The sequence below is a fragment of the Aythya ferina genome (assembly GCF_964211825.1).
Source record: "Aythya ferina genome assembly, chromosome: 1".
NCBI classification, from domain to species: Eukaryota; Metazoa; Chordata; class Aves; order Anseriformes; family Anatidae; genus Aythya; species Aythya ferina.
The window spans coordinates 134,872,782-134,893,544 of NC_140296.1; the positions used below are offsets into that span (position 1 = coordinate 134,872,782).

General features: G+C 40.0%; 1 protein-coding gene across 3 annotated transcripts in view; it reads left to right on the forward strand.

Annotated features, from left to right (window-relative positions):
• Nucleotides 1-8,013, forward strand: part of FBLN1 (fibulin 1) — an 89,027-nt gene extending 81,014 nt beyond the window's left edge. For all 3 annotated transcript variants that reach the window (XM_084496871.1, XM_084496868.1, XM_084496870.1), the window contains exon 17: nucleotides 6,988-8,013. In XM_084496871.1, coding sequence (XP_084352997.1) covers nucleotides 6,988-7,127 — 140 coding nt within the window. In that variant the 3' untranslated portion in view covers nucleotides 7,128-8,013. The remainder of the gene's footprint in view (nucleotides 1-6,987) is intronic.
• The last annotated feature ends 12,750 nt before the right edge of the window (nucleotides 8,014-20,763 follow it).

Genomic DNA, 20,763 nt, shown 5'->3' on the forward strand with positions numbered 1-20,763 from the left:
AAAAAAGTAGTTTTGTCACTGTCCTTTGGCATGTGATGACCAGAACAAAACAATGTAGCCGTTACCCTGTGTATGAGGAAAAGCATGGGAAGGTGGTAAAAGGAAAAGAGGTCTTGTGCTTGTTACTTAATACAAAGCTTGCAATGTGTTTGAGGGGATTGATCACATTTTTGATAACTGTGTTTATGTACATTCCTGAGCATAGCCCACGGGTTATTTGGAAGAACAGCTTTTGATTTGGCAGTAGTTTTGGTTGTTTATACATACACAGATACATATGCCTGCATATGCATATGCAGATAAGGCAAGAAGTTTACTTCAGCACATCCCCTCTTCCAGCAGTCATCACGTACAGCTGCCCAGTAATCAGCTGTCCCTAGTGCCTCTCCCTCCAGCTTCTGATCCTTTGCTCCCCCCCCACTAACACTTCTGTGCTTGACTTTTTGAGTGTCCTTAAAAGTTTATCTGAGAATTTCTTTTTGAGGAGCAGCACTTTTAAAGGGCTGCAACTTCTTTCTGTACTCTGTTCTATGCTACAGTTTCAAACATTTGAATAGAATCACAAATTTTTCCCCATGGAAAATCTTTCAGTCTTCACCTCTGGAACAGAAAACATACCATGATGCATTCTCTCCTAAAACAGTTTTTCTAGTGGCAATGTGAAAATAAGCTTCATGCTTGCTGCTTCTGCTTTGCTTTCTGGCAAAGTATGGAGATCCCTGCTAGAAGAACTTTCTCTGGAGAAAATGCAAATGCAGTGTTCTGCAAGTGGTGTAAGGAACACGATGATCCAGATTCAGTGCATGTGTAATTTCTACAGATTTTGTGGTTAGCAGTGAAAAAAAAAATCTAAAACAAAGTATTTTAAGGAGTGTTGCAAGTGCTCTTCTGGCATGTTGGGCAGTGAGCTTAGCACAGAAATCAGAATCCGGAGTCTGGATTTCTGGAAACCAGACACTAATCCATGATACTGCAGGGACTTGTCATCCCGAATGGGTTAATGTGCTAACAAAACAGAAGTGCTTCTCCTGAGTTCAAAATGGAGCTTATTAGCAAATTGGCTGTATAATGTAAAAATACAAGCAGAAACCAGACACAGAGGTGAATTGCCTGAGGGTGCCACATATTTCAAAGCAGAGAAAAGTAATGATATCTTAAAGGGGTATGGACAAGCCAAAGAATACCTGTGGCATCTGATTACAATAATAGAAATTCTGCTGAAAAGCTTAGGAAGATTAACAATATTAACCTTGCTGTCTTATTTTTCCTGTATACTTTGATAAACAGAGCCTCAGTAATCCAGTGATGGTGTCTCTAAGATACTGGTTATTGTCGTTATTTTCACTCGAAAAAAAATATTACTTATTATTTAGGTTAGTGTCTTCACTATATATGATGCTTTACAAGAAGAATACCTTCATTAAAAGTGACATGCTTTTACCTTAGACAAAGTTGAAATGCAACATGAAGGGAGATGAAACAGAGTAAGAGAACAGCTAAATGTGTTAATTACAGAGCTTTAGAAGTTCTGGGCCATGGTCAGACAATCACTGCAGAAATAACTGTGACATCCAAAAACATACTGCAATTCAAGCTGAGGTTGTTGCTCAAACAGGTCAGCAGATGGAAAGGATTGGTGTAGATCCTATTTCCAATACAGGCAAAGTGAGCAAGAAAAAGAGTTATTGTTGTTTTCTAAACGGAGAAGGTCAGCAAGCCATGAAAATACCCAAACAGATTTGGTATGGGTAATAACATCTCTGCTCAGCTAACAAAAAAGCAAAACAAATAAGCTGGAGCTGATGGAAAATAATCTGCCTGGCCTGTGGCATTTTGGCTTTTCTGTAGGCTGAGTCTGTGTTTGGGTCACAGATTTTGAACAGAAGAGGATAAACAGCAACAGCAGCACATCAGACTTGACTGTAACAGCACTCTCTTAAGTATACCTATAGACAGACACTCAAGATTTATGACACATGGGATTCAGCAGCAGTGAGAATCTGCTTTGACTTTTGTCATTGAGCCATAGAGACATTAGCAGCGACATCCCATGATAGTTTGGTCTGTAAAAGCACAATGGTGTACTAGTAGTATATGTATATGTTATACGTAGCTCAGGAGGTGCATGCAAATGTAGTGACCACCTATGTTAGCTTTGAGAACTTTGCAATACCATTGGCTGCATTGAATAACACACCTGAACCTTCAACATTCCCATGTAATCAGAGCCATTTTGTTCATTTATTAGCAGTTATTTACCCAGTTTTATATATAATCTTTTTCTTCTATAGGCAAAGTTTATTTTTTTTTGGTGTGTGCAAAACACCGATCTAGTTGAAAACTGATTGTGTTAAAAAAGTGTGGGTGAACTTGCTTAAATAAATTCACTCTGTTTACCAACTGTAGAGTCTGCAGCTTTGCTCCCAGAGAACACCAGCTGATCTTGATGCTTGAGAGCACCCTGTTTTCAGGTCACTTAATGAGTATCACCATTCTACATGTCTGGCATTCTACAGAGAATAACTCATAGGATAGCGTGCACTGCTACAGTAATCCAGGACCATATCCCAGTCTGCGGGTATCCCCATGTAACCTCTAACTGGCTCCATCTGGCTACTTTGCTTTCAGATTGGTAAAAAAAAAGACTGAACAGTCCCGTATCAGTCAGCCTTTCCTAGCAGGAGAGATTCTTCAGTCCCTTAATCATCTTTGTGACCCTATGTTGTACTCTCTCCAGTAGCTCAATGTCTGTCCTGTACTGGGGAGCCCAGGCCTGGTCACAGCCTCATCTATGTGGCCTTAGCAATGCTGGATAGATGGGATCAATTCCCTTGACCTGCTGGCAGTGGTTTGCTTAATGCAGCCCAGGATACCATTGGCCTTCTTTGCAGCAAGGGCACGTTGCTGGCTCATGTTCAACTTGATGTCTACCAGGACCTCCATGTCTTTCCCTGCCTGGCTGTGTTCCAGCTGGTCGGCTGCCAGCACGTACTAGTGCCTGGGGCTGTTCCTCCCAGGGGGCAGGATGTTGCTCTTCTTATTTAACTTCATGAGGTTCCTATTGGCTCAGTATTGACCCCTGGGGTACCCTGCTAGTTACAACTGGACTAGTCCAACTGGACTTTGGGCCACTGATCACCACCCTCTGGGCCTGCTCATTCAGTCAGTTTTCAGTCTACCTCACTGTCTGCTCATCCAGTCCATACTTCACAGCCTTTCTGTGAGGTTCCTTAGGAAGACAGCATCAAAAGCTTTACTGATGTCCAGGCTGACATTATATACTGCTCTTCCCTCATCTACCAGGCCAGTCATTTCATCATAGAAACTTATCAAGCTGGTCAAGCATTCAATCAAGCATAACTTCCCCTCGGTACTCCTGATAATTTTCTTTTCAGTACATTTAAAAGCTGTAACCTTCCTATTACTATAAAGTTATGTTTTGTACTTAAAGTTCAGCTAAAAATGCTGAAGGAGCACAAATTGGGACCCAGCATTCATCTGACAAAAGACATAGTAGAACAGCATGTTTATGCAAATGTTGCTGTAACTGAAAAATCCACTTCACTTAAAAACATCCAGAATTATTATATGTGCCATCTTCAAATGGATCCTCTGTTAAACACTTTATAGATACTCACTGATTCATTCAGCCATACTTCATGTACTGGGCCTGAGTGAAACGTTTTAAAACTCCTATTTTTGTGAGAGAAGGCACAAGGCACTACTGGCCTTGTCTGGGTCTGGGCTAGTTATGCCTCCCTAGTACCTGACAACTGGCACAAGACATTAGAGAATCAGAGGCATTAGAGAATTACAGGTAGCATTAAAAGGCAGCAGCACATTACAGCAGGTGACCTTTAATGGCATTACTGAGACCTAGGACCATTGTAACAGGATCACTGGGAACTAAATAAATATGCAGCCAAGTTTCAGGCTCTGAGCAGCTTTGTTGCATGGCTTCCATTTATGTTTGTCCTTGAGTTTGGCTGAGAAAAAAAGCTCAGGTTTTACATTCTGGCATTCATCACCAAAAAATATAGAATTGGGAGCTCTTAATGAGTTAGTCTTGAAAAGGTGAAAATCATGTGTTCCTCCATATGCATTTGTCTCACAGAACATTTCAGGGTTTTCCTTCCTTCCTTCCTTCCTTCCTTCCTTCCTTCCTTCCTTCCTTCCTTCCTTCCTTCCTTCCTTCCTTCCTTCCTTCCTTCCTTCCTTCCTTCCTTCCTTCCTTCCTTCCTTCCTTCCTTCCTTTCCTTCCTTTTCTTCCTTCCTTTCCTTCCTTCCTTCCTTTCCTTCCTTTTCTTCCTTCCTTCCTTCCTTCCTTCCTTCCTTCCTTCCTTCCTTCCTTCCTTCCTTCCTTCCTTCCTTCCTTCCTTCCTTCCTTCCTTCCTTCCTTCCTTCCTTCCTTCCTTCCTTCCTTCCTTCCTTCCTTTCCTTCCTTCCTTCCTTCCTTCCTTCCTTCCTTCCTTCCTTCCTTCCTTCCTTCCCTCCTTCCTTCCTTCCTTCCTTCCTTCCTTCCTTCCTTCCTTCCTTCCTTCCTTCCTTCCTTCCTTCCTTCCTTCCTTCCTTCCTTCCTTCCTTCCTTCCTTTCCTTCCTTTCCTTCCTTTCCTTCCTTCCTTCCTTCCTTCCTTCCTTCCTTCCTTCCTTCCTTCCTTCCTTCCTTCCTTCCTTCCTTCCTTCCTTCCTTCCTTCCTTCCTTTTCTGTGTGCCTGACATCATTTCTGAACATATCAGTAAAGGAAATTGCTGCACATTTAGAATAACAGCAGCTTTATATGCATGCTGTAGCACACACCCATCTGACTGCATCATCCTATTTATTTATTAGGAGAGAGGAAAGAATCCTTCTGGAATGGTGTTTTGAGATTCATTTCAGGACAATCTAGGACATTGGCACAACAAACTGCATAAATCAATATTGTGACAGTATTTTGTTTCCTTACACATTCCTTCAATTCATTGCTTCAATGTAGCCGTCTTAACATGCATTTGCTTCCTAGACCAGCAGTAAGCTTGATTTTGAAACTGCAGCAAAAAGTATTGGGTAAAAAAGCACTGCCCCATGAAACATAATTGTTAGACCTTCACAACAGAAATTCCTTTTTTTTTCTTCCTACTAGCAGGGTGCATCCAAATAAGAATGAGAAAGTTACTAAATGCTTTGAAGGCTATATCAATAGTGTATGGACAAATCCTGCACTGTATACCTGCTTACACTGTACCAGCCTGAGTAGAACTGCATCACATCAGAAAAAAAATATATAGTTTGTAATCCCCCTTCTAGACAGAGTAGAGCAAGAAAATGTAGAGCATTATAAAAAGATTGCTAAATGCAACCAGCAACCTGTGTCATCTGAGGCTTGGTGATTACTACATGAGACCATAACAGGGTGGGTTAAACAACTTGCCAGTACTGAGCGATTCCAATGCTGCATGTTTCTGTGGTTGTCAGTTAAAGCAGTGCCTGCTATAATGTGATGTATTGTTAGCAAAATGCTTTAAACGCTACCCTGAAGGGAGGGCAATTTAAGTGAGGCTTTTATTTTTCAATATATCATCTGCAAAGCCCAGTAGTTTTTATAAGGTTCAGGAGAGTGGCCAAGAAAACAAAAAACAATGTGTACATATAGAAGTATATATATGTGTGTATGTGTGTGTATGCATGTACATATAAATTGCAGGGGAAAAATGCTTAGAAAGTGTATGCATCGAATATGGCAAGCAAAGTGAATGTGATGAAAAGTTTGCAGTTTTACTGCATGCTGAAGATATTAGTTGGTATTTAAACAGGACAAAACTGTAATGTCTTCACTGCCCTGGAAAAAGGACTTTCTTTTGTGTAGGTCTGAAGATTTAATGCTGTTCTTTTTAGCCACATTTGTCAAGAGCCCGAGGACTTATCGAAGTCCCTGTGGCCCAGACAGGCTTCTCCCATATCCTGCCCAGAGTTGAGGAGCCCCATTTCAGCTTCAGTTCCTGCTGGTCTTCAGCTTCATCACAGCCATGGGTCCTCTTGTCCTGAACTCGGACCCATGTTTTGACTCCCTGCCTTGACTTTGGCCCTGTGTAATCTCCATGAACTTGCCCGGTGATCTGGACTTTTGCTTGAAGCTGGTTGCCCCCTGGCCTGCCTTGCTGCCCAGCTGGGACAGTGGGACAAGTCCTGGCTGGAGAAGACCTCTCCTGTGGGCCCTGTGAAGCCCCCACCACTCCCAGCCCCAGTGGTCCCTCACCTGCTGCATGCCAGCACAGGGCCTCCTCCAGGTAAAACAACCTGAAGGACTGGAGCTCTGAAACATGCAGTTCACTTCTTACCACTTCCTTCCTTATTATCAGGCCCTGATGTTGCTGAGGAAGCAGCCACCATCCATATGCGGAATGATGCTGTGATACTCCCCCTTTCCTCATTAAACCGACCTGCTTTTCTTTCCAGTGTTTCCTGTGCAGTTTTGCACCAGCAATATGACACACTAACAATTTACAAATTAGTGTCATTTGCTGTTTATGTGGAGCATGTTGATTGTATTGTTCCGTTGTAATTACCATTACAACTGATTTCTACTTTTCCAAGTGGAATGAGGTTCACAACACAATACCAAAAATTGCATGGCATTCCCAGATGTGGGTGTTGTTGTACTCCTCAGGATAATGTGGATGTTGGCTGAAGAAAGCTTACAGACTTTATTTCTTTGAATTAAGAATTAAAAAATAATTAAAAAAAAAAAAGAATTTCCTGACAATAGCAACATTTTAGTGCTATTTCTAGATTTTTAGCAAGGTATTTTGATTCAAAAGTTATATCTAGTTTTATTTCACAAGCTTTCTTTCATGTTATTTACCGATCGAGTAGATAAAGTAACATTCCTTCAGCTATACTGAAAGTGAAAGGGAGTTTTTCTCTTGCTGAAGTGAAACAGGCTATAGCTCATCCAAAACTATTTGATTTTCTTATTAATGTCAGCAACCTCTTTCTATCCCAACAGGTGTTGTGCGCCAGGTACGGCCCATTGTTGGACCTTTCCATGCCATCCTGAAACTGGAGATGAACTACGTCATGGGCGGGGTGGTATCTCATCGTAATATTGTCAATGTTCACATCTTTGTCTCTGAGTACTGGTTCTGAGAGAGCTTTTAAAATCCCAGACAAGGAAGCTGCTCCAACTTAAGTCATTACCACAAACTATTACGTCATATACTTGTTTGTAAAACCCAATAGTGGTTCTTGTTTTATTTTTAAATATTTGTTTTATAGTTTAAGACAAATAGCAAGCTATTATGTTGATTAAACATAGGGTGGGGCAAATTAAGTGAGCTGATTTAGTTGTGTGTATAAATAAGTAGTGTGTAAAAGTGTTCAACTGCCTAGAGAAATTTAAAACTTTTCTAAATGTTTAGGCAGATCTTAACTATTGCTCCTTGGCCTGATAAAAAAAGCAGCTAAGGATGTGGAACAAAATACATGTCAGAATTCACTGGGATGAATATATGGTATCTTTGGATGGAAGAAGTTTGGTAAGGGCTAGTTATTTCACCACAATGTGAGTTACCTTAAAGGAGTTAGATTGTCAGAAAGTGCTGAATATTCACTTTTAGGCTCCAGTAAGATAACTCTGAACAGGCACCCATAATTACTAATCATTTCTGAAAAGTGTAGCCTTGATATTTAAAAAGAGCCGTCCAGCTATGGCTACAAGAGGAAGTACAAAAAAAATAGAAATAGCAGGAGACTAACAACCTGTTGCACATATTAAAAAATTACTCATTTTTTGTACTTGTTATTTGTTTGTAAAATTATGTTTGATTCTAATTAAACAAATACCTCTCTTTGAAATTAGCCTGTTACTGAAACTCAAACCTGTATCTCCTGTCTATTGTAGAGGAAAGCTTGACACCTTTTTAAAATTGGTAATAAGATTAGCATGTTAAGCTATACACTTCCTATGCACCAAACCACGGCACATGTAATAAGATAATGAAACTCTCACAAATAAATGATTTTTTTTAATGTATTTTCTGAGCATCAAAGTAATACATCTTTTTAGTATAGAACAGAAAATAAATAGCTTTATGTTTCTGTTTTCTGTGTTTGTTAAGATACAAGAAAATAAAGCCAGATCAGAAGTGTGCTATTCTGCTTAATAGGAAAAAAAAAAAAAAAAAATGTATAATATACAAAAATATATATCCTATAAGCAAATGAATTATATGTGTATATTACGCATTCCCCACTCAAAATAGTTTGCTAGTTTGGTCATTAGTGGCACTAGGCATTTGCTTCTTTCCTTTATACAAAAGCCTCTGAAGCTAAAGGGAATCTTTCCATTGGCCTGAGTGATATTTGAGTTAGACTAAAGAAGACCATCCACTCTGATCCACTGCAAATAAAAGGACATAGCAACTTTACTGTATACATACAGACTTCTTCATGCAGTTCTCTGTGGCAGGGAAAATTCCTTGCCTCCAGCTTTCTTGTTCTATAAATTAAGATTTTATGGTAACACATTCTCATAACTAAATGTTAACTAAAAAATACCCTCTCTACAATATTTGGTTCTCCACTTACCAAGCATCCCGAACCCATACATAGCCTTGTTTTTAGAATATCACAGAATCACAGAATCACAGAATTTCTAGGTTGGAAGAGACCTCAAGATCATCGAGTCCAACCTCTGACCTAACACTAACAGTCCCCACTAAACCATATCCCTAAGCTCTACATCTAAACATCTTTTAAAGACTTCCAGGGATGGTGGCTCCACCACTTCCCTGGGCAGCCTGTTCCAATGCCTAACAACCCTTTCGGTAAAGAAGTTCTTCCTAACATCCAGCCTAAAACTCCCCTGGATCAACTTAAGCCCATTCCCCCTCATCCTGTCACCAGGCACATGGGAGAACAGACCAACCCCCACCTCGCTACAGCCTCCCTTGAGGTACCTATAGAGAGTGATAAGGTCGCCCCCAGCTCAAAATGTTTCAAGTGTTTTTCAGTGTATGACTCTACAGTGCATATGATTTCACTAAATATTTACCATATTTGAGTAGAAAAATGCTGTGAAGCCAATACATTGTAGCAGGTGACCTTCATCATTCAACATGGAAATTTTGGAAATCTCCAAATTATAAGAAGTACTGTTGACTTCAGGGATTAATAGCCTAGGTAATTCTGATTTAGACAGGAAATAAAAAACAGTATTTTATTAAATTATGCTAACAGACTACAAGAAAAGGAGGATGGAAGATTCCCATTAAATTGTCAAGTTCTTTTTCTTGCCAGTAGAGGAAAACTAAGTAGCTCTAGTACCAAAAATATAAAAACTCTTTCCATCTGATTTTCTAGACTGTAATTTGTGATCCTTTATTTCCCCTGTAAGTGGTATTTAGTTGCAGTGGAAAGAACTTTGGGACAGCAGAAATCTAATTTTAGGGTCAATCTGATGAACAAAATAGTTTACTTTTTTTTTTTTCTTCTTCTTTTCTGTAAAGAAGAAACCACACACCACCCAACACGTACACCTCTTCCCTTCTGTCTGCATTTTTGAGTAAAAATAGGATAGAAAAATGATTACCGCTACCTCCTGGAAATTTTTTTTTCTGCATTGTTCCAAATAACATTTGAGAATTGATTTTTAAATAGTCCTGCTGTCTTATGAGAACTTTCATCCAGCAGATGATCCTATGTTTTGTGTATAATCAAAAATGGAGCGAGTGCTTAGTGCCATGGTCACTCTGACATGTCCTAACTTTTAATAGAGCAGCATAGAAAAACAGGATAGAAAAATTAAATAATATTAGGTTAAATATTTGTCTCATCTAAATCTGTCAATACAGGTTTAGAAAAACAAACAAACAAACAAAAAAAAACAACAAAATGTGTTGGAAATGAGACAAAATAAAACTATTTGTTTTGAAAACTAGTTTTCATTGGCAAACCACGAAAACTGTTTCAGTGGGAGAACATTCTTAGAAATGATCACAGATCCACACACATTGAGGGCTTTTCTTATGCTCTTCTCTGTTTGGACTGATTAGATACAAACCGAAAACATTTTACTTCAGTTTTGGGCCCCTCGCTACAAGAAGGACATGGAGGTGCTTGAGTGAGTCCAGAGAAGGGCGACCAAGCTGGTGAGGGGTCTGGAGAAAAAGTCTTATGAGCAGCGGCTGAGGGAGCTGGGCTCGTTCAGCCTGGAGAAGAGAAGGCTTGGGGGCAACCTTATCGCTCTCTATAGGTACCTTAAAGGAGGCTGTAGCGAGGTGGGGGTTGGTCTATTCTCCCATATGCCTGGTGACAGGACAAGGGGGAATGGGCTTAAGTTGCGCCAGGGGAGTTTTAGGTTGGATATTAGGAAGAACTTCTTTACTGAGAGGATTGTTAGGCATTGGAACAGGCTGCCCAGGGAAGTGGTTGAGTCACCATCCCTGGAGGTTTTTAAAAGACGTTTAGATGTAGAGGTTAATGATATGGTTTAGTGGGGGACTTGTTAGTGTTAGGTCAGAGGTTGGACTCGATGATCTTGAGGTCTCTTCCAACCTAGAAATTCTGTGATTCTGTGATTCTGTGAATTTAAGTTAAATACATCCACCAGACCCAGAAGAGAGATTGTGAAGAGCTGCAGAAAGAAAACCTCCCCTGGGATTGTTGTAGATAGCCAGAGGCACATCTTTCATACCCCAAAGATTTTACCTCAGCACTCTATGTCACGTACAGATTATACCAGGATGGACACCTGCATGGGATACTTTATGACCACCATCTTCTAAATTTATTCATAACAATTAAATCCATGTACTTTCTCAGTTTGAGATAAAATAACCAATATGGGGCAACAGTGAAGATTCAAAATTCCTTTTATGTAAGTTTTTTTTTCATTTGCGGTGGTTCTTTGTCATTCCCGATTGGAAGACAGGCCACGCAGGGAGTCTCTGAGCTTCCTTCATTTGTGGCAAACAATATTTTTGACTGAATTGTGCTTCATCTACCATGGGTCAGAGGGTCCAGGTTATATCCCTGCACACCATGGCTAATGCAGAGCAGCAATGTGAGCACATCTGTATGGGCAGATCACAGAGAAAACGTTGGTATCAGAATTGGCCTCACAGCTGTCAACAGGAAAACTATAAGAAATAATAAATGTTTATGGTAAGATTTAAATAGACTTTATTGCTTCTGCTTCTGGATTTTTTTCTGAGTGTTTCTGTGTGTGTGTGCTACCAAAGAGAGAACTGGCTGATATCTATTGCTGTCTTGCAGGCCTTCATGGCTATTTGAAGGATCTGCCACGCTCTTCGCAAGCTTCAGTCATTGGTGATACTTTTGTCAGTGCTGCTGAAGGAAAGGCCAGTTCCTCATCACAGATTAACAGATTGCAGCAGGTGGCACTGGGTCAGGGCTGTGAGGTGCCTCCTCAAGGAGCCTGAACCACTTGCAGACATTTCCCAGACAAATTTCCATATCCCACCAATACTATTTTCATACATGCCACAAATTGTCATGGCTCCTCCATGAACTCATGCTACAATCACATTCTTTTTGTGTTAGAAGAAATTTGGAGTCTGCTTGTGTCAAAAGGCAAGTGGCAGAGCTGGCTTATCCCATCAGCAGTCCTAGGACTTTGAACAACAGCAAGCTGGGACTTCCCCTTCCCTCCTGCAACAAGTGCTGGTTGCTCTCTGGGGGAATTTGGGCCCAGAAGCATGAGAAGGACTCTTCCCTAGAACTGTGTTTAGTAACTGAAAGAGATTGAGTAAATGTCACATAGGTAAATATGAACTTGGAAGTGATAAAAAATGAAGATTAAGAAGTTGGGCTGTTTGATGCTATTCTACGTGGTGTGAGATAGCTCATGAGGAGGATGGGACCGCCAGTGCCTGCCTCTGCCCTGCTGCATTCAGCCTTTGTGATGGGCCAGCCCCCACTTGTTCTGCTCTGCAGCAGGAGGAGGCAGGTCACTGTGCCCTCCATGGCAGTTGCAACCAAGTGGAGGTGTAATATGAAGTTCAACAGCATGCAAAGTTTTTGAGAGCCGTCAGTAATGAGGGCATGGTGATTGCATTTAGCTTAAGACTGGTGTTGGCATTGCTCTGAAGGAAATAGATTTCCTCAACCCCTTTACATTAAAAAAATAAAAATAAAGTGAAAAAAAAATAAAAAAGTTGTGTTGCATCTGACACAAAGGGAGATAAATGCCTTGGCCCTGGCAATTAGTACAGAGTGAATGTTGCAGGTTGATTTGCAAGATGGTGATTAACTCTTTTGATTTGCCATTAGCTGATGGTCCCCACATAAGTGAGATGTGATGCAGGCCACACAGGACTGGTGAGGGAGAGCTGATAAATGAGAAATGTGTTTGGGTTCCCCTAGTCACACTGAACCTACCAAAGGCAAAAGCAAACCTGCCCCATTTTTGACCTCGGACCTGATCTGAGGGACCACCCTCAACTCTGGATGCGAGGTAAGTTAAATTATATGTTTAAGTGTTCTAATACTGCCAACATTTTGGGCAGAAGTTGTAATAATGATAAAAAAGCACCAGTGTAATGGATACCATCATAACTCCATAACTACAGTTTAGGTTTTGAAAATTACAAATATGTGTTTAAGTAAGGCTAACCAAAAAATAGTAGATGGTGTTTTAACTGTGGCCAGCTGTCTAGTATTTAGAAATTAGAAAATAATGTTTTTTTCTTACAAAGGGGAAAAATTGCTGTACATGTTGAGCTGGTGACCATTTGTCCAGCTCTACGCTGAAGCATTAGGTTATCTGCTGCATGCAAACAATCAACGGCTGACAAAATACTTTGTAAGCAACTGTACAAAATATAAACAGAGATGGACTTTGTAGTCTTTAACTTAACATACTTTATCTCTTACAGATTAGAGACCTGATTCATAGCCACTGATTTTTGTATACTCTTTTTATCAGTCCCTACCATAGAGACAGGTCTTAGTAAACTATGCTTTCTTTAGTAACAGTGAGCTTTGTCTTGAATTATGCGTATGAGATTTATTTAAGTGACCTTTTTTCAACTCATGCATGTAGATGGGTTCTTTCCAATTCATGTACCTTTGGCTGCTCATCTCTTTCTAAATGATGATTACAATTCCTTTCGTTCCTTACCCTGACTTAGCTTCACACTGACCCCTTATTTCACATCCTCCTCATAAGCTTCTCAAATGCACGACAGCTGGGAAGTTGGAAAGAGTATTTCAGCTGCTGATGTTTGTGTCAGTCAAGCTGAAATGAGCTGTTTTGCCTCCATAAGCCAACATATTTGTATAACTTCTGGCTGAAAAGAGACCCAGGTTTTGTGGATGGCTATGTGGATGTGATATGTAGCAAAGCAGCTCTCTTAGCAAGCCAAGAAGCAGGCATTAATGTAGACTGATAACATGTGGGCTTCCCTGAACTCCTTGTAGGTGAAGGTTAGACCAGAATCATTGGTGGTTCAGGCTTGACTTTGTTTTTGATGTCTGGCTACAGTTAGCTGATAGATGTGGGTGGCTGAAAGATTGCTGTTATTGATTGACATTGACCATTTACTTTTTTTTTTTTTTCCAAACCCACAAGATTTCCCAGACTTTTACCAGGAACAAGGGGGAAGCTGAGGCTGGATGTAGAGGCCTGACTTCAGAGGTGGTTTTGTACTTGATAGTTGGTCTAGGGGCTGCCCCTACATGAATTTTTCTGTAAGGAGACAGGAGGCAGAATGAGCAGGTCAAATAGTGGACTGGTCAGCAGGCCCTCTCTGATACCTTTCTAGAAACACTTGCCACCCACTTTCCTTCCCTGGACTGTGTCTCCTCCAAAACACAGAGGCAGTGGGTTATTCTACTGACATAAGGGGGTGGAAAAAAGAGCCAACAGGCTCATCTCCCAGCCAGAAAGTGCTTGGCAGAGCTGGACAGACAATTGTGTGCTGGGAGGTCCGGTAGTGGCTCTGGGGTGCCAAGGGGAGCTATGTAAGCCCATGTAGGGGAGGAATGAGACTGCAACAGGAGAAAGGTCTTCCTGCATCTTTACAGTCCACTTAACACCAAGCGCACATGAAAACTACTCCAGCTCCATTAATTTCCCAGTGCCTGTTGAGTAAGACCTGGCTTCCTATCTGCTTGGCTGCCATGGCATGGTCTGGATGCCTTCTCTGGTGCATGCCAGAGAGGCCCAGTGGGGTGTTCCTCAGCTATTTAAAGGAATATAATCAAATCACTCTCCAGGATTGCTCTGGGATCAGGACATTGTTTTATTTCATCTCCTGGCAATAATGTTAAAAGCCTAAATGGGCATCAATTGAGGTCAATGAAAAGTTCATGCTCTGTCAAACATCTGACTTTATAAAGTGAACCTGGGCAAGTATTTCACCTCTTTGCACTGTTTTCTTTCTCTCTTCTATCTTTAGAAGCTACATTTATGGGTGTCTGAAAAATCAGTGTTTTGATGTTTTGTTAATAAATGCAAGTTGTACTGAAACCTTGCCTGGCAGACATTCCATTGGGGAATAAGAACGTTTTTATTACTTACTGGTTTATTGTAGTTTATGACAGCAGACTTCCAGGAGACCCACACCCTTCTGGGAGAGGGTGAAGACCAGGGTCATCTAGGCCGCCACAAAAATTACTTTTTTTTTTTTTTTTAATCACATGGAACCCCATCGGTTCAGGGTACTTTAAACCTCAGAGCCCTGCTGGGGCCTGGCATGCTGGGGAGGTGCAGCATGGGTGCACCTGGCATAGCTTTATCTAAACTGATGTTGCCCTTCTGTCTCTGACAGGCAAGGGCTGGATTTATTCATGTGGGTCAGAGCCAGTCATTGGTATCAAGAGTAATTTCACCATTGAATTCAGCAGAATAAATATGGATGGGCTTTCATAACCATATGTTGACAAGCCACCATGAAAGGTGAAAATGAGGTTTAATCTAGCAGAGATAACAAAGAAATAAAAAATTGTGTAGACAAAAAAAAAAGATTTGTCATCTCACCATGCTTGTCAGAGGATAAGCAAAAGCAGATGCTATCAATAGGGGAAGGTGTCTGTAAGCAATGAAGCAAATTGGGAAGGGATGAATTTTCAGTATGATCTTACTTAGCTGAAAGATGGAAAATGCAGACCAGGAAGGGACTGGGCAAAGAAACTGAAAATGCTTGTGTAAAAACTGACCAAAATGGAACAGCAATGTAAGTCAGAAAGATTTAAGAAGGAGCTAGGGAGAATTGGCAGTTAATGCATTTGCTTTTCCCCTTTTCATCTGATTAAAGTAATTTCAGCTCAGTGGGTTTACATCTAAGTGGTTGAGTGGCTGCCAGATAGTATCAGCATAACTGCTCAGATGAGAGAAGAGTATTTGATAGCTACCCGTATGTAAAACAGATAAATTATTTATAGACCACAAACTCTAGTATATGAATGAGAGGTGCTATCGCTTGGCTGGTTCTCATCAGAAAAAGCATTAGACCTCCCAGTCTGCCAAAAGCTGTACCCGGGGAGACCTCTGAGTGTCTCACAGAATCCGTCTTTATGGATCTATCTGTAGGAACTGCTAGCAGCTGGCTAGGAAGTTTATGAATACTATTATTTTTCTAGTAATCACGAAAAAGATTTGTATGAATATTTTTCTCCCATTCACAGGAAACGCGTTGAGATTATGGTTCAGGATGAGCTACCAATGGAGTAGGAATGAAAGAACTTTCCATCCTCTACTCTGTTAGTCATAGTCTATAAGTCTTCATTAATTGGCATCTTTTACAAAAAATATATGTTTTAATAAATATACATAGGTGAATTTTACAAAAATAAAGTATCTTGAGCATGGAAACCATGTTAACTCTATGCCATGAATAAAGACCATTGATACCATGTCCAAGAAAACTGTCTTTGAAGGAACTCAATTCTACCTGCAGTCCTTATTGCCCCGTAAACCTTACCAGAAAGCCAGCAAGGGACTGTAACTGAATCCTTTTAAATAGGCTATTGAACTAAATTAACTTCAGGATCATGGACTTCTTATTTAAACTGGTGTGAGCTTAAACTGCAAAACTCAAAATCACGCTGTTCTGCTCCATTTACCTGGAATTTGAAGACTTCAGTCAAAGAGGAGTCTGATAAAACGATCTTATTAAATTGACAGATAGCCAGACTGGGAGGGAGATTGCACAGTCTTGATTTGACAAAAGAAAGTTACAAACACTTTTCCTGTCATTGTTTACAGTGGTTGGGAAACAGCTGGAAGTCAAAACGGTTCTCCGATTACCTGTGCTCACAGCTCTGTTTAAGAGAACAGGATTGAGTTCTGCTCTAGACCATAGGCATCTGAAAAAAGTTAACACAAGGCAAATGCACTAAGGATAGTGTTCATTCAGAAAGAGGATATCATAACACAAAAACAGTGATAAAACCTAGCTATAATGAAATTAGCCACGACTAACTTACAATGCAATGTCAGAGACCATCAGATACAGATAAACTAAACAAATAAGCCTCAATCCACAGGTGTCTCACTCAGGGTTTCAAGTCCTGAATATGTGGGATTAAAGAAAATACAAGAATGTAGTTATTTGTAGTATGTTAAAGAGTTTACATCAGTTTTTTGAAGGAGGACTTGCAGAAAGTCCCCCTTCAAACAGTCATATTATGGTTTGTTTACAGGCTAAATACAAACCTGGCAATTATGTTCTGCTTATTTAATTTCTCTTGCAAGTTTAATTGTACACGCAAGTCATCTTACTCCCTGTCCTTTACAGCTCTTCATTACCTGCCATGCTCTTTAACATTTCTTTGGAATATTGTGTAAGCCACTGTGTCAAACTTATGAAACTTCACCCTCAGGTAACTGCAGTGTTTGGCTCATAAACGCAATATACTAAAATGACTATCATCCATCTCTGAACTGAACACTGCAGCTATGTCTTGTACAGACAATATGCTTTTACTCTCTCAATTACAGTTCTTGGCCTGAATTTGCTTTCCTGAAGTCAGTGGAGCATTTGCATTAATTTTAACTTGAGAAGACTCCCAATTTCTTTAATGACTGAATGTCTCCACCCCATTCGCTTCCCTTTTTGTCCCTTTCTTTTGAATGTTTTGCAGTGTTAAATGCGTTAGAGTCTTTATTATAAACATTATCCTTTTTTTTACCAGAAAGGAAAATCTTGGGGATGGGAGGAGGAGAGGATATAACAGAGATTTAATAGACTCTACAGATCCCAAACCTTTTCCCACATGGTCAGATTTCTGAAGTCTGCAGAAGCCTAGTGAGATTGTTTTAAGAGTCAAGAAAGATTAGTTATCTGTGGCATCATGTAAATACTATTTTAATATAGTCCTTAGACTCCTCAGAAAATTTGGCTATATAACAAATAAGTACATGCCTAAATATTTAAAGAAATACATTTTTAAAATATTGCTCTTTCCTGACCAAAACAAAAACAAACTAACGAAAAACACAAAGCCAAAATATATTGGACTTGCTCAAAAGTAAAGTTGGACTTCCCTGATGTTCAGCCTTAAACTTAAACTAGAAATTAAATACATAGATTTTAAAGCGAATTGACAATGGTAGTGGCCCTTCACTTGTGCCAGAGGAATAGAAATGCTGACAGGAATAGAAATGCTGATATCCTATAGCATATCACTGCACTATAATTCAACTAACTGTAAATCATCCTCCACAACAGAGCAAATACTTGTTAAACTGTGGAAGAAAGTCTGCCAGTAGAAAGACTTGCAGCCTCTTCACCTTCAGCTTATGGTCAATAAATCTCATTTGAAAAGCAATACTGCCAATTTATCCTTTCAGCACCAAATGACTGTCATCACCATGCTATATTTTTTCTGGCCTCACAGTATTTGCACTGCTGACCTATTATTAGTCATGCTATATCATCATCCACAACTAATTTGGTTTGTCAGAAGCCAGTGGGTGGACTTGTCCCATTTCACTGTGGTGCTCATTGAAATAAAGGCACTTTTCTGTGGAAAAGAAAAATGAGGGACAGGTCCGCAGAATGGCATCTTGTCTGGCTACAGATGGTGACAGCAGATGTGCATCCTGATATGAGGCTATATCTAACATGAGCCGTAAGTTATAACAGAGATTAAGTAAGTAATAAGCCATAAGTTATAACAGAGATACTGTAAATTATAACTGGATGTATAATTGTTACATACCTTGAAGAGAACGAGAAACTCAGAAGGGCTGAGCTATGTCTTCACAATGTTTTTGACATACTTTTTGGCTTTCAGCAAATCATTCAGGCTTTGTCTACAATAGCAAGTAGTGAAACAGAAGGATCAGATGTGGAGACTGGAACAGTTGAAGGTAAGGAGCTGACTTTGCCCATCAGAACTCACCCACCCTATAGAGGTTTTTTTCCTTTGTGTGACATAGAGTCTAATCCTGCTTTAATCCTGAGCATTCATGAAGCTGGACCCTTGGTGTTCATCTTTAGATTAGTTTCATCCAGTGAGAATCCAGCTCTGTTACTCTGACCTCTCTACAGTATAAACCAAATCAGAGTAGGTGGGGACAATCAGGAGATTAACTTCAAAAGTGCTCTAACAGTGCAAACTTAAAATACTAATGCAGATAACTTTCACTCTTTCTGTTTCATAGGGATATTGCTATATGAACTTCATTCAGATGCATGACATTTTGATAATGACAGCTACAAAGAACCTATCTAACAGTAAAGGTGATAGCATATTTCAGAGTTTGACAGCACATAAGAAAAGACAAATAATATTTGCAAGTGCATAATTAGCAGAGGTTAGATTGAAAATGAACAAAAAAGAAGCAGTTCTTCATGCTGAATAATTCAGCTGTGGGATTCCTTGCTAAAAGATACCAGAGATAAAAAAATTTCACAAGGTTACAAAAATGTCAGCACAGACTTTTCTGGGAAGAAGAATTCATGGAGGGATGCTCTTTGTGGAGACTTTGCCTGCGTCTTAGGAATTCTCAGCTGCAAATTGCTGGAGGATGAGAGTGTCTTGTTGGGAAGAATCCATTGTGTTCACCCCAGAGGTCCAGCGCTGGTTGCTACCAGTGATAAGGTAATGCAACGAGGTGGACCTATGATCTAACATTCCAGAATGTATTGTCCACCTCCTTCAAAAGTTAGTGGATTTTTCCAAATCTAAATCATACTACTAAGGTCAAGTGAAATTCATTTCAATGATTCAGGTTTTGAATTAACTTTATTTGAAATATATCTCTTTGGAAAGAGACTATGGAGGAGGAAAGTGCATGCTCCTTCCAAAACAGCAGAGCTTCTTTTACAGACCATAACTCATGATAATGCCACTTTTTCCCTCATGATGGCAGATGGTGCCTAATGGAAAATGTAGTCTCCATTCTGCATAGGACAGAAACTCTGGCTCTTCAATGATGTTGTAGTAGAGTACCAAAAACTGAACATTTCTATTTCAGTTTCGACATTATCCGGGCTGGGCATTCATGCTTTTGCACAGAAGTGATTTTTTTTTTTCCTAGAAACCAGATACTTTTTTATGAAATCAAATCTGTTCTGCCTGAATCTTAGCATTCCATCAAACAAGCAAAAAATCCCTACCTGTTCACACCAAAACTGCTGCTGATGGAAAGCCTCTTCACACATACAATGCAGGATATACATACAGCTGATACTGACACAGCAGCTACTGTTGCTGTTGGCCCAGCTCAGTTTTATGCATATTCTATGGGGATCAGATGTTCTGGTGGCTCAAACCAGAGCAGGAGCTGTACGCCCAAGACAGCAGCTCCATAATGCTCAGAGCAGTTAAACACCCTGTGGTAGCTTTATTGAAAACCAGTTTCAGAAGCTCCCACTCCTCAGTTTTTCAAATGCTGCATGGCACTTCCCTATCCTATCACTATGGCCAATACAACTCACAGAATTTGTGTCGTAAACAAGGTCTTTTACAAGGTCTTTATTTTAAAAAAATAAATAAATTGCTTTTCTGTGGAGAGTGTTTTAACCCAGATGCTTGTAGCAGTCCGGTATATAGATCAATACTTTAAAAGATCACAAATGCAATAAAGCAGCTACAAATAATAGCACAGGGATGTGTGTATAGATACATATTATCCTGGCTTTACTATAAAACTAAGTTACACATTGTTTTGTGTACCTACACTTGTTGTGACTCTAACTCCTTTGTCCAGATTTTGGCCTCAAAGCCAGCAGACCTCCTTTAGAGTGCCACACAACAGCTGCATTCTTTACAAAGTTTGAAATGTGGACTTTTTATCAACAAGTGGGTAGAACTTGGTTGATGTTCCAGGAAATAAAGTTTAACCTCTTCTCTGTAGACTGGGTGAGACTGTGGTTTTTTTTTTTTTGTTTTTGTTTTGTTTTGTTTTCTTTTCTTTTAGATCTGTCAGTCCCAAGCCATAAAAATTTTGCTAAGAGGTGGGGATAAGGAAGTCACTGCTCTATTGGTGAGCCAGCTGGTACTGATCTATTGCATCCTGGCAATAAATGATTTAAAAAACAAAACAAAACCGTCATGTCAGCGTCCTAGTGGAGTACCCAATTTCTGCAGGAAATTCAGAGGCAGGCTAAACCATGTTCCAAACCTACCTGAAAGCACGTTGGTTTTCTTTATTAGAGGTACATTTATAAGCATGAAGAACATTGCACAGATCAAAACCACCATGTGCAGAGTAGTAAATATATGGTAACTGATAGCAAGAGGCAAACTCCCAGCTTTTATTTTCTGCTTTATAGTAAGAGCTGGCAGTGCAGCTTACCATTGCTTCTGC